Below are 19,556 nucleotides of genomic sequence, written 5' to 3'. Positions count from 1 at the left end.
TAGTAAAAATCAGGTAGCTGATATATATTGCGAGGATGTTACCTCACAGCCCTTCTTTTCAATATAAGGTTATGAAATTACCTTGTTACTATATAAACTGCCTTAGCTGTGTGCATTCTTCCAGAGGATATTGTTCTCTGTATGTTGGCACAGTGGTGTGACTGTGAGGAGTCAGTTCACGATGCAGTGAATTCCAAATACTTGGGAGGTGGCCCTATCTATTTTTCAGCAAAGGAATGAAGCATTTTTGTTTCTCTCCTCCCAAGGTATTTTAAAGTTTCAAAAGACGTGCTGATACGTAAAGGAAATAATAACTAAACACTGTATGGGAAGCCGTACCTCAGAGTACTTTGTTTGCTAGTTTTTCCCCCCAAATCCTGATGTTTAAAGCACAAGTTAATATTTAAAATTAAATAAACCCATTTTGTGAAGCAGTGAGATACTTGAAGTGTATCGCACATTATTCATTTATTTTTGTGTGAGTGCAATAAAAATTTTACAAGCTGTAATCTTGTTCTTTTAATAGAGAGAAAACTATGCGGAATATGTTGCTTAGAGTATTAGATAAGCTACAGTGTGTTAATCAAATATTTTTGTGATATGAGGGCAGTTGAGAAAACAGTACAATTTTTGCTAATGGCACTGGTAAGTAAACGGATCTATCATTACATTGTCATGAAAAGTGACATTGAGCAGAAACACCCTGCCAATCCCTAGAAGATAAGTATTTAATGTAATTAGACAGACACTGTCTCCTTTGTTGGATGTAGCATTAATCACCCAGAGAAGTCCAACTTTATATGAAATGGCTTTTTCTGATATGTCTTTGTATTAGAAAGCTACTTGCATGGTTCTGTCATGATGATATATTTGAAGAAATGATTGCTGTTCAGTTTTCCTCATGACCAGTCTCGCTGTGCTATGTTCTGTAATGTACATTTGTTTTATTTAGCCATGTTACGTTTTAAAGCCACAACTTGCTTCCAAGTCCAGAAAACTGCACGCATTTGGAGCTGAACCTCCTTGAAATAGCTAATGCAATTCACTCGTGCAATCTAAGAGAAGCACAGTTAGGTCCCACTCTGTTCTGCAGCTCTTCATCCGCGGTGTTAGCGTAGGTTCGTTGCTACAGCAGAAGCAAAATGTTTTTGCCTCCAATGCTAGTTCATAATATCACACACACACACACACACACACACACACACACACACACAAAAAAACTTCTTTCTATGAAATCTCATTGTTAAATTGATGAAAAATGTTGCCCCCTTCCAGAATTCATTGGCACTACATTTTTCTCTCCTCTGCTGCTTGTCATTTGTGCTGTGAAACGCTGTCTGGTGATGAGCTGGTATCCACTTGAATCGATGCACAGCTGTATCTCCCCACCTCCTCAGTGGTGCAGAGGGCTTTGAAGGGGAAGAAAAGGGTTCAGTCAAAGATGACAGCAGACTTCACCAAGTAACAGGTGGAGGTCACGTCGGTTTATTTGTTGGGATGAACGGAGCGCAGAGATGAAAAATCTTCACCATAATAAGGTTTAGGAAGAAAATGCTGACTAGTCAGAGCTTTGATTCCAGCTGACAGATCCTTTTCTAGTTCATTACTTGATTTCACAGTTCAGGCAATTTTAAGAGGCTTAAAATTATATTTCTGCTCTCCTCTATAAAACTTTTCGATCACTTTCTAATTTTTGCTTTAAGGAAAGTTATAGGGACTCCCTAATAGGTTAGGCATGCCTTTAGAATCTTACCAAGTCAACACGCCATCAAAAATGAAAGGATAAGCCTTTCTTCAGGTCCCCAGTTTTACTGATTCGTTTTACAAATAAAGTAAAAACTGACGCATAGGTACCAATTTGATCAGAAAATGAAAACTTCAGAAACTCCCCCGAGAAGTGGGCAGTGAAATAAGAGTGATGCCTGGGAAGTCACTTTTTGTGTCCAGGAGCAGGGGGTTTTGCAAGCAGTGATAACGCCACGAAGGAGGCTGTGCCATGCCGGTGAGCCGTGCTCCATCCTGAAAGGCGGTCACAGCAAGAGCTGGGCAATCAGAGCAGAACGTCCTGACGCTGTGCGCAGTGCTGGGACTGTGCTGACCTGTCGGCATCGTTGCGTATCAGTGCAGAAGCACAAAGGGATTTCAGAGGGCTGAGCTGAAGCGTGCGAGGCTCTCCCAGCTCAGTCCCCTGCCCCTTCTCTCTACTGGCAGCTGGGAGGGGAAGGCAGGCGGTTCTCCCTTCCCACCCTGTCTCTTCCACCGCTACCCTCTTCCTACCTGCTGAAGTTAGCAGCACAGGAGTATCTTTAGCCATTTGCTAAAATCCTCCCCCTCAGACTTTCTATTACTTCTGCATTCATTCTTTGCAGGAAGAGGAAACTCACTGGTCAAACCCTTGGACACCAGAATAGTTGCATGCAGTTTCCCAGGGAGCCAGATAGCTCTAAAGCTTCCCAGTGAGTGACAGTTTCTCTCTTCTATTCTTCTGAAACATGTGTTTTACACATATACTGGAAAATGTTAATATCAATTTACAGCCAAATTCTTGTTTAAAAAAAAAAAAAAAATTATCTCCCAAAGTATATACACTCAGAGCACCTCAGCACACATGTCACTTTTTTATGTAGGAAAAAGTGTTGGATGCTCTTATACACATAACATCGTTGGGCTCGAAAGCTGTTAGCTCATTTAGAGTTAGTGGCAAGAACACCGGACTTGCCAGCAGCAAACTGTGAAACCTCTCCTGTGTGACGGGTGGAAATCTCATGGGGGTAGGAATCCAAAAAGGGGAGGCGGGGGGTGTAAATCTGTGCATTTGGATTTGAGTACCTTCTCTAGCACGGTATCAACTTTGTCTTAGAAGTCCTTGAATCACACAAATCGTTGGAGGCTGGGAGAGAGTTTTGGAGAATTATCACTGTGTGCTTTCCCTGGTCTCTTCCTCTTTCCTTGGCATCCATTAATTACCGCTGTCAGAGAGAGGACAGCGGGCTAGGTGGATCCCTGTAATCTGATTTGGCATGGCTATTTTTCTGTGTTCCTAAGCTCATGAGATCGAGTTATGTAGGATTATTTCATAATGCCAGAGCAGCAGTTTCTGTGGCTCAACAAAGCTATCTAGCAAAGTGTCTATTAAAGAAAAATCCTGTCCCATACTGTAGCTTTCTTGGTCCAGTGAAGCAGCATCCTCATGCATACAAATCTTGTAAAGTTACTTCTGATAGCTCCCTCTGTCCCTTCATTTTTGTAAGCTAAAGTGCCATTTTCCTTTTTACAGCTTAATTGAGCCTAAATGCACCCATTTTCTGCAATGTGGTATTTCGGTAATTTTACTATTTGCTCGTAAGTTTTCCCTTAAGCAAACGGAAAGCTTCCCCTTTATCACTTCACTGGGCCAAGATTTCACACAGTATCCTGCTTGCTACAAAATATGATAGTGTTCTCTCTCACCTTGTTTCTTTTTTCTTCTTTTACTTTCTTTTATAAAATTAGGATATCTAAGAAACCCCGAACACCGCGGAGCACTACATGGTGGGTGTGCCTATTCAAACAATGCCAATGCTCTTGTTCTGGGTGCACAGACATTGGGGTGGTTGGGGGGTGTACCAGCTTTCCCTCTTGTTTGGGTTCTCTGGTGGAGGAGAGCACTTTACCAGAGCGACAGCCCGGAGGGAGCCTGGACGTGTTACTCTGCCCTTTCCATGCCTGTTTCCATGAACTTGTAGGGACTGTTTTCCTGTGAGCTCTCTGTCAGATGTGTTTTCAGCTGCTCGGTGGATGTAAAGGTGTCGGGCAGAACTCACAAGCAGCTCCTCTAGAAGTGAAGCCAAAGCCGCCCTGCTGTACCTTTGCCTCCTCGGCCACAGGAACATTCCAGTTTTTTCCAGGGGGATTCCTTGTTACCCCCAGAATCCCAAAGCCATTGGAAATGTGGGAAAAAAAATGAGGCTGATTTTGCCTCTCTGATATCACCTGTATGAGAACTGATGTGTTGGGAAACCGTTAAGTTTGTGCTGAGTGGGAGCTGCCGAGTCTTGCTGGGGAGTTGCTGGTGGTGGCCCTGCAGTGCCGTTGGAGGAGGCACATGCCAACATACATCAGCTATGGGCACTTCCCAGTGAAAGCACAGCAGCTCTACATCAGCTCCAAATGAATTGTTGTGTTATGGAGAAATGAGATGACTGTTCAGCCCTGTGACTGTCAAACCTGGGCAGTCATATCATAAAAACACCCAAAGGCACTGCGTAGCAATACATAATAGTTCCATGAGTACACTCTTGACCTGTCAAATTGTAACTCCATTTCAGCTTGGTGTGATACATGAATTCAGTTTGCAACTATTTCATTCTTTGGAATAGTGTGTAGACTCTTCACCTTAAATTGTGTAGAGATCAGGTGACTTTACAGTGCATGTTAAGTTATCTGAGTTATTTTCAATCCTGTCCACAGTCCTTTTATTAATTGAAACATATGTTCAGTGGCTGTGTGTACCGATTAAGTTCAAAACCAATATTAGCACCAAACTTAGTCTTGTCATCATAAAAGTCATTTCAAAACATTACCATGCAGTAACTGAGGTCACAAGTCTGAAAAATCCACATATTTGCCCATCTCCATCTCATGCCTTTGGCATTTAGTAGCCATCGTGGTTATGTATAGCCTGGATAGATAGATGATCTTTTGATGGCATGCAAACATTGAGCAAAGGATTTTGGAGGGGAAAAAAATAAAATTTGACTCGATCCTCTTCAGTTAGTAAAATTCCCTTTAACATCACTTGCAATTTAGAATCCATATGCATCTCAGGAAGATATAGTTGAAACATAAATCTATTCTGGGTCTTTTACTTGCAAAAATATCATACCTCAGCTATAATCATATGCAAAGACTTTTTAGAGGGCTTTGTAAATGCCATCCAAATTTACGATGGAATTTTTTTGCCTAACAGCTATAGATGTTCCATCCCCAAAGCACCCACATAAAGGTGTATTCTCCTATGGATGGCTGCAGTTTGTCCCCGCTGTTATATCTAATCTGCCAAGTACGCTGAAAAAGTCTCAAACAGCATTTGAAATGAAACAAATGGAATCATGAATTTTAAATGACATCATGAAGTTTAAGGACGTCATTAGAAAACAGTTTTTGTTCTTATTAAAATATGTATTTACAAAATGGAAAATGACATGGGGACGTGATGGAAGTTACAGGGAGAAGCAAACTGTGATCTTGCTGTTTGATATGCTTCTCACTAAAATTCTCCAATTTAAAATTCCAATGAGGTGATATTTTGAAGACGTTGGTCAAACGTTTGGTACCAATTTATTAGCTATTGAAAGAGTTCCTTGGATGACAAGACAGGGATGGAGGCTCACTTACAGCACTGAAAACAATCCAGATGATGCTGTAAACACAGATACAGACAGATAAGATATACACTCTATGGGAACACTGCACCAAAATGCTTAGCGTAGATTTTAATGGGGTAGAGGTTTAAAATAATGAATGTTGCATTGTGCAGTTTCACATCCTGTAGACAGGATTTATCACAGGTAAAACTGATACTTCTCCTTTGTAAATGGAGGAGTACTCATTTACAAAGTAGAAATATCACCCTTCTTTATCTTAAGTGGCATCAGAATCCTGATTCTAACTTGAATGATCATTTTTGGCTAAAAATTGCTGAGGAATCCAAAAGCGTTTAAAGCCTAAAGCCATTGAATCCATTTAATGCGCCTTTGGCACCTCTCTCTCTCAGTCCTTTTTGAACATTCTGGTCCTCATTTTAATCAATCTCTTTTTATTAAGTTCTTTGGCTCATTTACTTGTACGTGCATTTGCTTTATTTTATTTGGAACATTTCTTTTGTAGCGTCTTGAAAAAGAGTTGTGACATTTCTTTTGGATAGCTTCTTAAGTATCTGGCAGTCACCTATGATACGATGTTGATGGGTATGGATAGATTAGCTCTGTTTTCCTGATATCTGTCAGATGTCGAGTTCTGAGGAAACTGGTTGTGTGTGTTGCTGATGCATATGCAGTAGTTGGATAAGTGGATAGATGGGAGCTTTCATTTTACTTCTGTGCAGTCGTTGTTCATTAAGCTGGGTTTTGCTTTGTGAAGTGAGGTGCTCGCTGGCAGGTAGTTGATCAGTGATCGTGGTAACTCAGAGTGTGACCAGAGGAGCAAGCAGACGTTCAAAACATAGAAACTAAAGAGCACTTTATTAGAATGAGGGAATTTCTATTAGCACTGTATTTTGCACATACAGGAGCAACTAAGAGAGTAAACTGATGGATGGCAGCTAGTGTGATTGTAGCTCAGCTGAAGGCAAATAAAGCTCGTTCAGCAATAAGTAGAACAGATTTGCTATGACTGATAGCATAGCCATCCAAAGTTCAAGAAACTTGAAATTAAGACTTCCCCAGGAAAAATAAAAGCAGCCAATCACCGTTTCTATTGATACTTATTTCAGATATAGACGGAATAATTTCCACGGAAGGATGAAAATTCCTCGGAAAATTCTTCCCTCATATCAGCTTTTTCTTCAACAGCCAACTTGTCTTTATGCATCATCTCTTTGTTCTGCATGTTGTCGAGTTCATGGTCCACCTGGTGATATCTGAGCTTCTGTGATTCCTTGTTATAGTGTCCCTTGAGAATGAAGATCTAAGTCACACTTCATTCATAGCTTTTGTTGTTTCTGAATCTCCATCAAGAGCCTAGTGGCAGAGAACTGCTGGGAGCATTGGGGTAATTATCCAACAGTCGTCTTTGGAGGTGGATATTAGCTGTCTACCAGTGTGACTGACTTGATATGGAGTTATTGTTTAAGATGTGTATAGTCAGAATAATGTTAGTAATTAACAAGCGAAATTGGATGAGCACATAGATACAGACAGAGCTATAGATTTGGAGAGGAGGGGAATTTTTCTCTTACGCTGTAATGACTACATTCACTTCATCAAAGTTAATCATCATCAGTACCTCCGTTAGTGAGGAGCATAGCTGTATGGGAAGTAGGTTAATAGATATTTGTTTGCTCTGGGAAGGATTGGTGCATTCAATTCTCACACATCATTTTCTGATCCATTTAAATATATATCAGCATCATACATGAAAATTTGAAGATCTTTAGCTGTACTCAAGGAAGACTTTTATGTGGTACATCTCTAGTACTGGCAGACATAAGGAGATAGAGGAATTAACACCACAGTGCTCCAGTGCCCCCTTAGAAGATGAGGAACATGGAGTATTCGTGGGCACTCACTGATTAAACTTGGGCTGGAGGTTTGCGAAGTGCAGAGTTTTGGAAAGTCTTACTGCGGGACTTCAACATCCGTGCAATGGCTCCAGTAACCAGAGTCTCTCAAGGACAAGGATCCCATTTACGCTTGCATTATGCATTGAGCAAAAGGGTGTGATGCATGATGTGGAATGAACCAAATAACTTGTGTGTTTAGGGAAATGCCAAATTAATGAAAATTCAGAAAGCTCTAATGTTGAAAAGGCACTCAAATTCCTTGATAGAAATATAATGCTGCTAACAGTTTCAAGATTATTGTTGTCTGAATTTTCTGCTTATTGTGTACGGCAATTAAAATTCTTTTCAACTGAAAAACCAATGTCAAATTAATATTTCCTTGTGGAAAAAAATACGAACGTGTACATCTTGTTCCATTTAGCACCATCAGGGTCTTTGGTCTGGCTCCCTCTGTCCATTGAAAAAAAAAACAATCCATGTTAATGGGAGCAGGCTAAGACCATATATGTTTGGCATATATGTACTCATACAATCGCATGCTTTCAGTGAGTTGAGGAAACACACCCACTCAGGCTTCCATCTGTGTTTCGTGCCACATATCCCCTCATTTTCTTTCTTATTTGGCAATTAACTTTTCCACTTATTCTGTAGTTAAAAGCTGCCATAAGATGAAAACAGACTAATTCTGATTTTCATTTCTTGTATTCTAACTAACATTCGGAGGAGAGTCAGACCTGGATTGTGAAATTATGTTACCCAAAAATGCCAGGTGTGACTGTGATTTGGACAACAGCCCCATGCACAGACCAGTAAGGAACACTTGAAAACCCCACCTGGGTCACCCAGCCGTTGTGTTCTGGCTGTTCTCATTTATTCCTTGCTCAGAGCAGATGGATAGAAAGAGGCAGGGAATGGGGAGGATCCTTGGCTCCATTCCCTCTTCACTGGCCAGCACAGCTGAGACGGGCTGGGGATAGAGTAATTTGTTGCTGCCCTGCACCAGAGAGGAAGCAGAGGAGAACTGGGCCTCCGAGGTGTCCTTAAAGGTTGGCACCACCATGTGGAGTGCTGAAACCTGGTCTTCCATGCTGTGGTCCCCAGTATTTGTGAGCTCATGGGAACAGTGCTGAGGAAAGCGGTGCAAGGCAGCAGCATCCTCCCTGGGCTCTGCCCTTGGTAGCTCTAGCTTTAACTTTTTAATTTCCTGCATCCCTGAGCAACACAGGAGGGGAAGCTGAGGGCTGGGGACCACTAAATGTGTTAAAACTCATTAGGTATGAAACAGAAGACCTTTAAAACTAGCCAAGAGTCTCATACATGGGTGCCAAAAATTAAACACCTAATTCTATCTTTAGCCATTTAGTTCCTGCCTCACAGTTGTTAATATACAACACGGTATCTCATAGGTGGCCTGATTTCCATAGGCACCGGGCACCTACAAAGCTAACTGAAGTGTTGAGATTGCTTACCTAAGAGCGAGAGCTGGAGAATCAGATTTAAATTTTTCTGGGTGATTAAACCCGAGTTTGCTCGCTTTTGCTCCCAGCTCCTGAAAGGAGCTTCGATAGAATGACCAGCGTTGTAACATATGGCTCAGTGAGGGGGGAAAAAAGAAAATGAGTATTAGAAATGGATGGACTAAAGAATACGCAGGATATATCAGGCACATTAACCAAACATATGGTGCTAAATGAGATATTTTTTTAAAATTGCAAAAAAATTGACATTCCTGGCAGTCTCAAGGATAATGTGACATGGCTGTGATAAATTTAGAAGAATGGGACATATTTTGGCTTGTTCTTGGAAACCTTTCTCTTGCATGCCGACTGTATTTCTTCTTTTATTAACCCATTCAAAGAATGTTTGAATTTTGCTGCTAGAGCACCATGCTAGCGCAACATAAAATGTGAATGATGCTAATTGCTTTGCACTGCCTAACTTTCTGTCATACCCTCCCCTCTTAAAGGACAAAACATGCTTTAGAAATGAGCTGGCAAGCTCAACTTCTTCTTTCTCTTGGTCAATATTAAGTGATGTAATTAAGCTCCTGTTTGCATATTCTTCTGAACTAGGAAGCAGCCATTTTTTTCTTGAGATCTGATGGATATGATCACTCACAATAAAATGTGTCATTACAAACCTCAAACAAAATGAAAACATGATAGAGTTGGCCTGTTCCAAAGCAACACATTTCAGAATATCCTGAAATAAATTAAAAAAAAAAAAAGCAACAGTAATAACGATGGCAATCAGAACAAATGATAACAAACAAATGTAATAAAAGTAGGAACCAATAATCAGTGCTTCAGTTTGCACGTCTGCTGCATTTCACAACGTAGCGTTACATCAAAATCTCTATTTTCCTATGACAGCTGCTGTCCCAACCCTACAAAACCCCTTCCCAGCCCTGCTCAGCGCTGCCGTACTTCAAGGTCATCCACCACTGTTGTTGCAGTGCCTCAAGTTTCAGTGTTTGGATGCATTCACGTAAACGTGTTGCAGCTTTTGGCCACATCTCCCTGCCCCTTCCCCAGGCCGTGGTTCAGATGCAGGCAGGTTTTTAGCACAGCAGCCCAGCTCCTCCACCACCAGGAGCACAGATATTGCCACTGCCCATTGATTTTGTGTTTAGAGCTGGGGTGGCACCCGTTTACTGTTTCCCTCCCCCAGTTCAGCCACTGTAAGGACATCAGGGTCAACATCACCCTTATTTCTTTTGAGTGTCCTTGTCCTGGATGTGAACACTCAAAAAAAAGAGCAGCCACAAAGTTAAATGCCAGTGTGCCACATGAGCAGAAGTTCATTACAACTAATGGAATATGTCACTGAAGACAGCTTAGCTCAGCCTCCTTTTCTCACTTGCCCCAAACTGAACCAACTCTCCTGCTTTTGTCCCTACCCCAAAATCTTTTAGAGCAATGTGAAATGAACCAACCTGGCATTTTTCTTATCTCTGTCCATTTCAAACTCTTATTTTTAAAAGATTATATATCTGACTTCTCTTGCTGTGAGAAAACAAGCCTCACAACAGCAAACCCTTGTAGCAAACAGTTTCAAGACAGAAAGCTGTAATTACAGCGCTGGAGCTCTAACCACTCCCTTACTATTTAACTTCCTGAAATATAAACTGCAAAACCTCACTGAAACCATTAAGACCCCAGCAGAGCAGTGTATAAAGAACAAGAAGGCTCCTGCTTATTGCAATCAACGTCCCAGGGACTATAAAGCTAGTGTTATTAAATATAAAGTTAATGATACTGTCCAGAGATAATATTGTCCAGACCTTTCTCTTCCATTTTTAACAATTAAATTCTATAAAATACAGAGTAGGTTGAGTGGCTTTGCTGGTGGAAGTTCAACTTCCACGTTATCTTAGTTTTTGCTTTCTAACCTGAGACCCCCAACAGTTCTGCAACTTTGTTTTGCTACATCCTTATGGATATGCAAAATGTGTGATGTACTGTACGTATTGGAAATTATCTATTTTCAGAGTACGTGCAGATAATGAGAATATCCATATGCTTCTATATCTATAAAAATAAAGTTAATAATATGGACACACATACGTCCTCAACTATGTGCTGCAACGTTCTTTTATCTAAGCATAAATCACACTTTAAAAAAAAAGCTCTGATTTCAGAGCCTCAATATTCATTCCATTAATTTCTTTGGTACCACGTGGAAGCCAAAAGGGCCACAAGATTGGTGTCATATCAGCAGAAGTTGATCTCAGAGTGTGTAACAGAGCAGTCAGAGCAGCATTGCACCATTTCTGCCTGTCCATGGGAGAGGTTTCACCCACTGGCAGCTTAACTCTACCTTTCATTGGAAGCCTTTGGTATAGTTCAAGGCATTATAACAACTGAAATAATTCCGCTGTGGCTTCTAATATCAAAACACAAATACCATTCACCCTTTAAAAATTTTTGAAAGCAAAAGGAAACCACATAAATATATTACTTTCAAATACCTTTGAAGTCAACAGAATAAGGAATGGCAGGGTTTGGACTCAGAAAGCTTCACTCTCGAGTTGTGCCTTGAGTCTTGCAGCACATTTAAAAGATCCATTTGCAATAATCTGTTGAACCAGTAAGTGAAAGACAGAACTCATAAAAAGCCTGTAAAAATCCAAATGCTCCAGCTATTACAGATTTCTAAAAATAAAGCAGAGTAGGTTTCAGTAGCAATAATAAGCTGCATCTTATCCATATTTCAGATTTAAAAGAAAAATATGGCTGCCTTCTAGTACTCATTGCTCACAGCAAACCATGGCCACTTCTGCCTCAAAAAATCCCATAAATAAAAGTGAGCTTTCAGCTTGCTGTTGTATTCAATTTCGTTTGTCCTTTAAGTTTATCTAGCTGCTTCTGCACCCACTTTCACAATGCATAGGCTGTCGTTCCATGACCTAGCATTATTAAATTGCACTTATCAATCATTCTTGCCAGGAATGCCATCGCCAACTGCATTAAAGAAGTCAGAGAAGTCTGGTTTCAGCAGTCCCTCGCCTTCGCAGACCTCCTCCCTTGGAACGGCTTTCACACAGCACCATCGACCTGTCATTACAGGACCCAGAGGTGAGGCTTAACCCAAGAGCCCCCAGGCAGCTTAAACATTAGCCACAGCACCCGGCGTCCCAGAGCTTTGCCACAGAAAGTCATCGCCACGTGTGACACACTCAGTGCCAGGCTGTGCTTCCAAAGCTCCAGAACCTGGAGGTTGTCGTTGTCGAGGCCGGTTGGTTTTGCGAGGCTGGGATGTTTGGTACAACTCCTGGTGACAGTTCAGCAGTTGCAAAGGTGGAAATGCAGGTTTCTGGGGGCTGCAGGTTTTTATTTGAACAGGGTGGGGAAGGTAGAGTATCTTCTGCTTGTGTAGCTGCTCGAGACAGGGACTCATCAGTCACTTCTGAGCCATGCCTATCTTCCAACACTCTCGCTTTGTTGCTGCAAGTCATTCGGTGCTCGTGCTGTTGGTGTTGGTGTGCTGAAGAACTGCCTTATTAGCGGACTGCTTTGAAGTTGGTTCCTGCAATATTTTGGCTGGTTTTCTTCATAGTTCTCTTCCGTCTTGCTTTTCAAGTAACAGGACTGTCCTCTGGGTCCAGATGTGCTTATACATTTTTGTTAGAAAGGTGCATTTGCATTAACCTAGAAAACAAAATGCGGTACTCAGCTCACATTTGAAAAGGAAGACACTTGGGCATAGTAACATACAAAAATGAATGAATCTTCTTACAAACCTCTTTGGAAGATATAAAAATAGATGTGAATGGCTGTGGCATGTTTCTTTCTGATACGGAATTTTGTGTCGTTTAGAGAAGATTAAGGAATTGGTCGAATGGTGAAGCATAAAAAAACGTATTAGCAATTCCTGCTAGAAATTGTTTTGAAAGCTCTCCTTGGCATAAGTGTGATTTTACTGAGGACAACATGAACCACAAGTAGCCTTTTTACGCAGTGCCAGGTGATGTGGTGCGAAGCAGTAGCGCTGCACTAAGTTGAAGTGAGGTCAGAATTGCACCTCACGGTTATTAGGACTTTGCGAAACCTACTTAATGTAGTTTGATTTATTGTGGTTAATCCCATGATAATTAATTATCTTGAGAGAGACACACCTAGCCCCTCAGAAGGAATTTAGGCATCCAAGATCTATGCAGATTTCCCATGGAATGTGGATCTGAGCTATCTGGCAAATATATCGTCTTTTAAAAGCCTTGATAATTGGTGATACAAGTATGAATAATATGAACGTTCCATTAACAATATATTCGGTGCACATCAGCTGACATTGAATTCCTCTCTTTTAGAAGTTCAGCCTTTTAGATTTGAATTGTCAATTGATCAGTTAATAGGTCCTTTCTGTATTTGGCTATGTTTTATCTCACTCATTAAATGCCTTTGTAAGTATTTAGGCCCTCTCTATTTTGGATTTTTGTGTGATTCAGGGAGGAAACGTGTCACTGGTGAGGTCTTGTTTAAGCCTCATCCACGGTCTGTTTTCACAAGACTTTCTGTGCACCTGGGAATACCGATCAGCTACGTGAGAAGAACTTTCAAGACTGCCAGAATTTGAAAGAGCAGATATGATGAATCTTTTTGACAAATTCAGTTTGCTTGGAAGGAGATGTCTCCATAGAAAAGTAACGTATTTTCTAATGATCACTCTTCCTAATAGGTTAAGCAATAATGTTCTTCTGCAGCATCAGTTAGGAGTATCTTCTTCTATTTTATGCTTATTCACCAAAAAAAGTCTTCACAGCTTTCAGGAAAAATGTCTCTGAATCTGTCCAGGAATTCTTTCAATGTCATTATCCTTGAAAAATCTTGATCCAGACCTCATTCTTTGGTCTTTGCTGGACGTATCTCTTCAGTATTCTTCTTCCACAGCACATTGGCTGTGTTTACTTCACTTCAACCACAGTCATTCCGTTAGTAGAGGGTAATATGCTGAGGTGGATTATTTTCTGCAAATCCAGCTTTGTTCTTTATCCCATTCCCTTCAGTGTACTTTAGGCCAGTAAGCAGAAGAGAGAAGCTTTTCAGGTATCAAAAGTGGCAACATAAGGAGCATAACACAATCATATAAGAGGATATCATCTTTGAGCAATTCACATCCACCATCAGTTATTGGAACTTGTAGATTTTACAGTAATGATAGGAATAATGTAGTGCACATATGTTGCTTCCTCTGGCTGCATATGCATTACGTAAACGCTTGATGACAGGTCATTCTGCGTTGTCTTCAGGAAGATGAAAGCTGGATTTAATCCTCATTCTGCAGAGATTCTCTGCATGTCAGAGAAAGGAAAGTCATGAATAAGTAGGTCACCATCAGAGTAAGCTCCTCAGCCAACTGACTGATTACGAGAAGGTTCAATCTTCTGATGTTTGTCTGTGCAAGTTTATCACTTGGATGTGTATATGAGATGCATTTGTAAAGCACGATCAACTTAGATGGCAGAGAAGAAGCTGTGGACTATTCATGGCAGGTGTTGTCATTGACAGCCAGTGATTTGTAACTTCTCAGGAATATTCCTGAATCTTTCACACGCTTGCAAACATTTCGTAGAACAAAGTGCACATCTTAGCACTGGGGATATCCCAGGATCCTGGAGTGCCCTTCCCAGTGATCCGCACAGTGAGCCACCTTGGGAACTAAACTTGGAGAAAACGTAGATCATTAAGAGGATTTCTTTGCTGTAAAATGCTCCATTCAACGAACCAGCTGGAAAACCTCTGTTCTCATGAAATCGTCTGCACTGCACTGTGTTGTGGAAGGCTGTACACTCGTTTCCTATCTGCATTGGTGCTGCTGCCAGTACTCAGCCCAGCTGGGCAGTAGCCAGCAGAGAGGATCTGAGCTGGCTGACCATAGGACCAGATGTGCAGTGAGTGCTGGTGCATGGATGCCAATGCTTCAGTGACTCCTCAGTAGTTCCAACAGATGGTGGTAAGATCCAAGTTTCTTTGGTGCTAAGCTAGCAAAGTGATTCATGGAGCCTCACTTGATGATGGCAGTTTTTTGGGCATGACTCTATGAATGCACCATATGTCTTCTCTGGACCAGCATGGTTAGGATTCAGTGCCTGGCAGATGGTAAATGGATCACCTATAGGGTGGCTTTAGCACTGCTATCAGTTTTAGAACGTATTTCAAAGCCTTGAAAATTCGAGCAGAGAGATCGCTTTCTCCTACGCAGTGTACTTCTGATACCTTCAAGATAGATGATCTGGTGGCCGCTGTTTCTCACCTCAGCACTCCACTACTGCAAAGCCATCATCTTCTGCTGGCCTCACACAAAGTTTTCCAGCATCGGCCTCAGCCTGTTTGAACTCTTTACTGGACAGTGAAGTATTTAAATACTACAGGTGGCAGTATTATTAACGTAAGTGATTTTAGGTTTCCGTGCATTGCTACTTGCACTCTAGTGACTTTGTATCTGGAGCTGGCTGAAACATTAAATTAAACCACGATCTTGTAAATCTGGGATATACAGCAGCCTGTGCTCTGGAGCATTCATGCATTTCCACAGAATATGACAACATAGATACTGCAAGCCAAAAAGCAAGGAAGAAAAGGCAAAGAAAAAAAAAAAAAGGAATGAGATGGTATGTTAGGAAGATAAATGAAGGAGAAACACAGTTACAAGACAAGAAATTCAGCACAAAGGGAAAAACCCAAGTAATTAGGCGTGTGAGCAGAAAGAGAAGAAGGGATGAAAGTCAACTAGAGGAGTGGTTTCCTTTACAGTAATCTCCTCCATAATAAGCATAACCACTGAGATTTTTATCAGGATGAGGTCTACCAGGGAAATTTGACAGGTTGATGCTCTCTGTTAGTGCCTCCGTGGCAGAAACTTGTCAAAAATCTGGGAAGACATTGTGCCCTTCTTTGTCAAAATTCTCACTTGGGTCACCAAAATATCAAAAATATCAGTAGCTGTTAGCTGTCCTGTCAGGCAACTTCACATGTACCAAGATGATAATTTCTGCTAATTCCAAGACTATACAGCACAAAAGGACATTTTGTAATATACAGTTGTTTATATCACGTTGCATATTATTTGAGGGCTGCCCTCAAAGCTGCCAGACTTTAGCAGCCTTCTATACTTTCATTTGCATTTGGACAAGAAGAGAGCAGTGGAAGTCCATTCTGATACAGACACCTCAGATCAAGGGATGTTAATATGAGACAACCAAAAGAGGAGGGAGCCGAGGCACAAGGGTAGGAATGTGTGTGGCAGTTGAGTAGAACCCCAAATAGCATCCCACTGACCAAGAGATTAGCTAACCCAGCCCATTGCCAAGTCACACTCTAGGTTAGTGTCAGGATACAGGGAGGGCTCACCTGGCTTTAACTGAGCACGTAGGTGTAGGTTTTGATTCTCTCCATTCCCTCACTTCGAAGCAAGAGCAATCTGAAAGAAAAGCAGTTTCCTAACAGATGGCCTCAAGGTCAGGGCTTAGTAATTACTGGATGCCCTGCCCAATCTCCCATCCACTGCCATATCCCAGGCAGGGGAGGACTGGGAGGAAGGCTTGCAAATGGTTAAAGCTTCAGCTAAACAAAAGTCAGGAACCGTGTAATTAAAACTCTACCTTTGTTGTATTGTAAAGAGTTAGCCTGTGACATAGGAAATATTTAAAGGAGCAGGCTGTTCAGCTAATTTGTGTGCGAGTGAACTGCTTAGACAGTCCTATCCTAAATTAACTGTAAGGCCACCCACTGAGATTGCCTCATAAAGGGCCATGATTGCTCAGCTTCGTTTTGTATAACCGTTCAATAATTACTAGATAAATGCATAACTAAAAGCTCTATTACACTAATAATTTGTACTGAGATAGATGTGTGGGACACCATGCTGGGTTAATTTGTCATCCCTGCAGCAAACTTCTAAAGAGGGCTCTTTTGCAGAGGAATTGTGTTAATATGTTGCTCCAGTGAGGACATGTTAGAGCAACAAGATGACTTGGTCGCTTAATCTCCTAAAGAGGCAAATAGCCTGGAGGGTAAGTGCCAGAAAGAAGAATGGGGGGTGATTAACACAGTGGACCCAGATTTAAACGCATCCTGACAAAAGCAGCTGATCTAACTGAGCAAAAGAATGAGAAGAAGAAAAAAAAAGAGAGAGAGAAAAAAAAGGGCAGTGTTAAAAATACTAATAGGATTTCATGCAGCCCTAAAAAATAATATAAAATAAAGTGCTGCAGGACCAAAGTCTGTTACCCATGCTTTTACCAATTCGGCGTTCAGATTCTTTGCCCTCTTTGATGTAGCCGTGAAGTTAAACTGTATGCTTGAAACAGTGCAGTGAACTATAATATTTTTATCTCTGCTTTATGCTAAATTCTTTTAGCTTCAGACACACACAAAAAGCACATTATTGCTTTAAATATGGAACCCATGTTTAAGCATGAGAGCTCTGGATTTTCAACCTCCTCTATTGACAGAACCATAAATCATGTTAAAGTTAAGTGAATTACTGTAGCGTGGAACTATAGCTTTAACAATGTTTATGTAGTATCAGCTTACCATCTACAGAATGAAAGGGGGGAAAAAACACTGATATTAGAAATGGGAATGTGGAGTCCTATTAACTTAACAGCAATATATCACTCCAAAGTCACAGATTCCATTACCATGCCCTTTTTAGTATCAAAGCAGAATTATATCATCACACACATAAAGGTTGTGGTTTTTCAGAGAATTTACATTTCTATTGTAAACTTATCAACTGCATTTCATTATTAGACAGACATGATGCATTCTCCTAGTTGTAGTTTTTATCTCATATAGGTGAACGCATTGTATGCATTAAAACCAATAATAATATGCAAAAGTTGCCAGTATTTGATGTGAAATAGGAATTCCACAAATAGGTTAAATAAGTTTTTTTTTTGCCTCTACCTTTTATGTTGGGAGGGATGAGTGCTTTAGATAGAGATGATTTTTATTCCTCCACCCGTGTGATCAGTGTTTAGCATTATGGTCTCCCCAAAGTAAGAGAAAGCTGACATGTTTTTAAAGAATCTGCTCAAAATAGCCAAGTTAAGTGGCCCCCTGCCTGTGCCAGAATCTGAACCCAGCACTCAGTTCAGCTCTACAGGTTTTCAAAAGCAGCTTGTACACCAATAAGCCCTGTGCCCAAACACAGCTTTAAACTTGTTCTCCTTTTGCTAGGAGCTTGTGGGCAGAATGTCCTTCTGCCTCCCACTTGCTGCTGCAAAATCTCTAATTTCCTGAGCAAAGGGTCCAGGTGCCTTACACAATTTGGTCTTCAAAGCAGCAAAAAGGGGCAGATAGGCGGCCCGACTCGCAGTCACTGTGGATCTGTTTTTTCAGCCAACCATCTGCACTTGACTTCAGGGGCTGAGAGATGAGCGCTCTGCAGTTCAGTCCTTCTTCTTGACGTCCATGGGCGGGGACAGACCTTCCATCCATCACATTTAGGCTATTTGTCTTCTCACACCAGCCAGCTACTTCCATTACAGTTTGAATGTTCCAGCTACGTCTGCGTGCCTCTTGCTGCATTAGGGGACCAAAGCAACGCATGTTTTCCACCGATCTGAATCCCCCTCACAGGGCTGGTCCTGCTCTGCTCACTTCTATCCTCAGCAGCTCCATGTTGAAGACAAGTCCTTGCTACCCTGAATGCAAGACTGCTCTACATTTATCACCCTAAAGACTATTTCTAATGGGCAGTGAGAAAAATGGGGACTTTCAGAAAGCTTTGAAGGAGTTACAGGGACTCAGCTCCCAATGAGATTGAAAAGCAGGTAATGAATTCTCTCAGAACTTCTGCAAGTCCCAGACCAACTTTCTTAATGATTTTTTTTTTCTTGTTTGGGTAACTGCTTTAATCACAAAAAATCCCTGGACTTAAAGCTATTGTTTTAGGCTTCCATTCTTCACCTCTTGCATTGTATTATACACAGAAGTGTAAGTTCCTTTCAACAAATTTGGATTATTGCCAGATCTCCTTATTAAAAAGTCACTCTTCATATTTCCGATAAACACAGCTGTTTCATGGTGCTTGGAAGCATTTCACATCAGCCAGCATGGTGGCTTAGCCAATTAGTCCTCTAATATGGTCAATTTTGAGAGTAAGTACCTTTGGGGTACAAAGGGTGGGATACATCTTGCATAATTTGAACTGGCACTTGCATCACTTAAATGCTAGCAGAAGGCTTGCAGCATGCAGGGAGTTAAAGCAACCTAGAAGCCTGAAGTGGAAATATCTAGCAGAACAAACTGTTCCATCACATTTCCAGGGAAATGACTTTAAAAAAAAAATACTTTCTTAATTGTAATGAAGCCAATTATGATGGGCTCAAAAACAGGCTGATAGAAGCGATCCTGTTTCATTATGATTATAATGTTACTATTTCTAGGAAGACTGATCAATCTTTAATGAGCTGTTAGTAAACTTAACCATCACTTTACACAGGAGGTATCTCCTCACTGCGCCCTAGCAAAGCTGGCCCACTGAAGGGACAGTGGGATTGCATCCCCAGACCTCTAATTCCTTGAACAGGTGAGGAGTGCAGGGTCTTTTCCCAGCTGGGAGAAGGCAACACAGAACGACCCCTTTATTGACTTCAGACGACTTTATGAAAAAAGGAGTTTCATCCTAATCATCTGGATGCGAAGGGGCTTGGCAGGGATTTTTGGAAGAGGAGATGGAAGGTGAATGGAGCAGTATGTCTTTCCCATATGTTAGACAGCGCTGGTGGAGAAGTGCGAGCGCTGCAGGTGTGACCACAAAGTCCCTTTGCCACATCAGCCGGTGCTCA

The 19,556-nt window shown here is 41.3% G+C and overlaps 1 protein-coding gene across 15 annotated transcripts in view; it reads left to right on the top strand.

Annotated features, from left to right (window-relative positions):
• NFIA (nuclear factor I A) overlaps window positions 1–19,556 on the top strand; it is a 231,809-nt gene that overhangs the window by 175,169 nt on the left and 37,084 nt on the right. For 4 of the 15 annotated variants that reach the window (XM_048946072.1, XM_048946063.1, XM_048946061.1 and 1 more), the window contains 3 exons: window positions 2,370–2,456; window positions 3,493–3,531; window positions 11,710–11,838. The exons of 3 other annotated variants lie outside the window; for them this stretch is intronic. In XM_048946072.1, coding sequence (XP_048802029.1) covers window positions 2,370–2,456; window positions 3,493–3,531; window positions 11,710–11,838 — 255 coding nt within the window. 8 more of the 15 variants (XM_048946073.1, XM_048946066.1, XM_048946074.1 and 5 more) reach the window with 7 other exon arrangements.

The sequence above is a fragment of the Lagopus muta genome, chromosome 5 (genome assembly GCF_023343835.1).
Source record: "Lagopus muta isolate bLagMut1 chromosome 5, bLagMut1 primary, whole genome shotgun sequence".
NCBI classification, from domain to species: domain Eukaryota; kingdom Metazoa; phylum Chordata; class Aves; order Galliformes; family Phasianidae; genus Lagopus; species Lagopus muta.
Note: the sequence above shows the minus strand (reverse complement) of the source record. Positions and strands in the feature narration are given on the sequence as shown.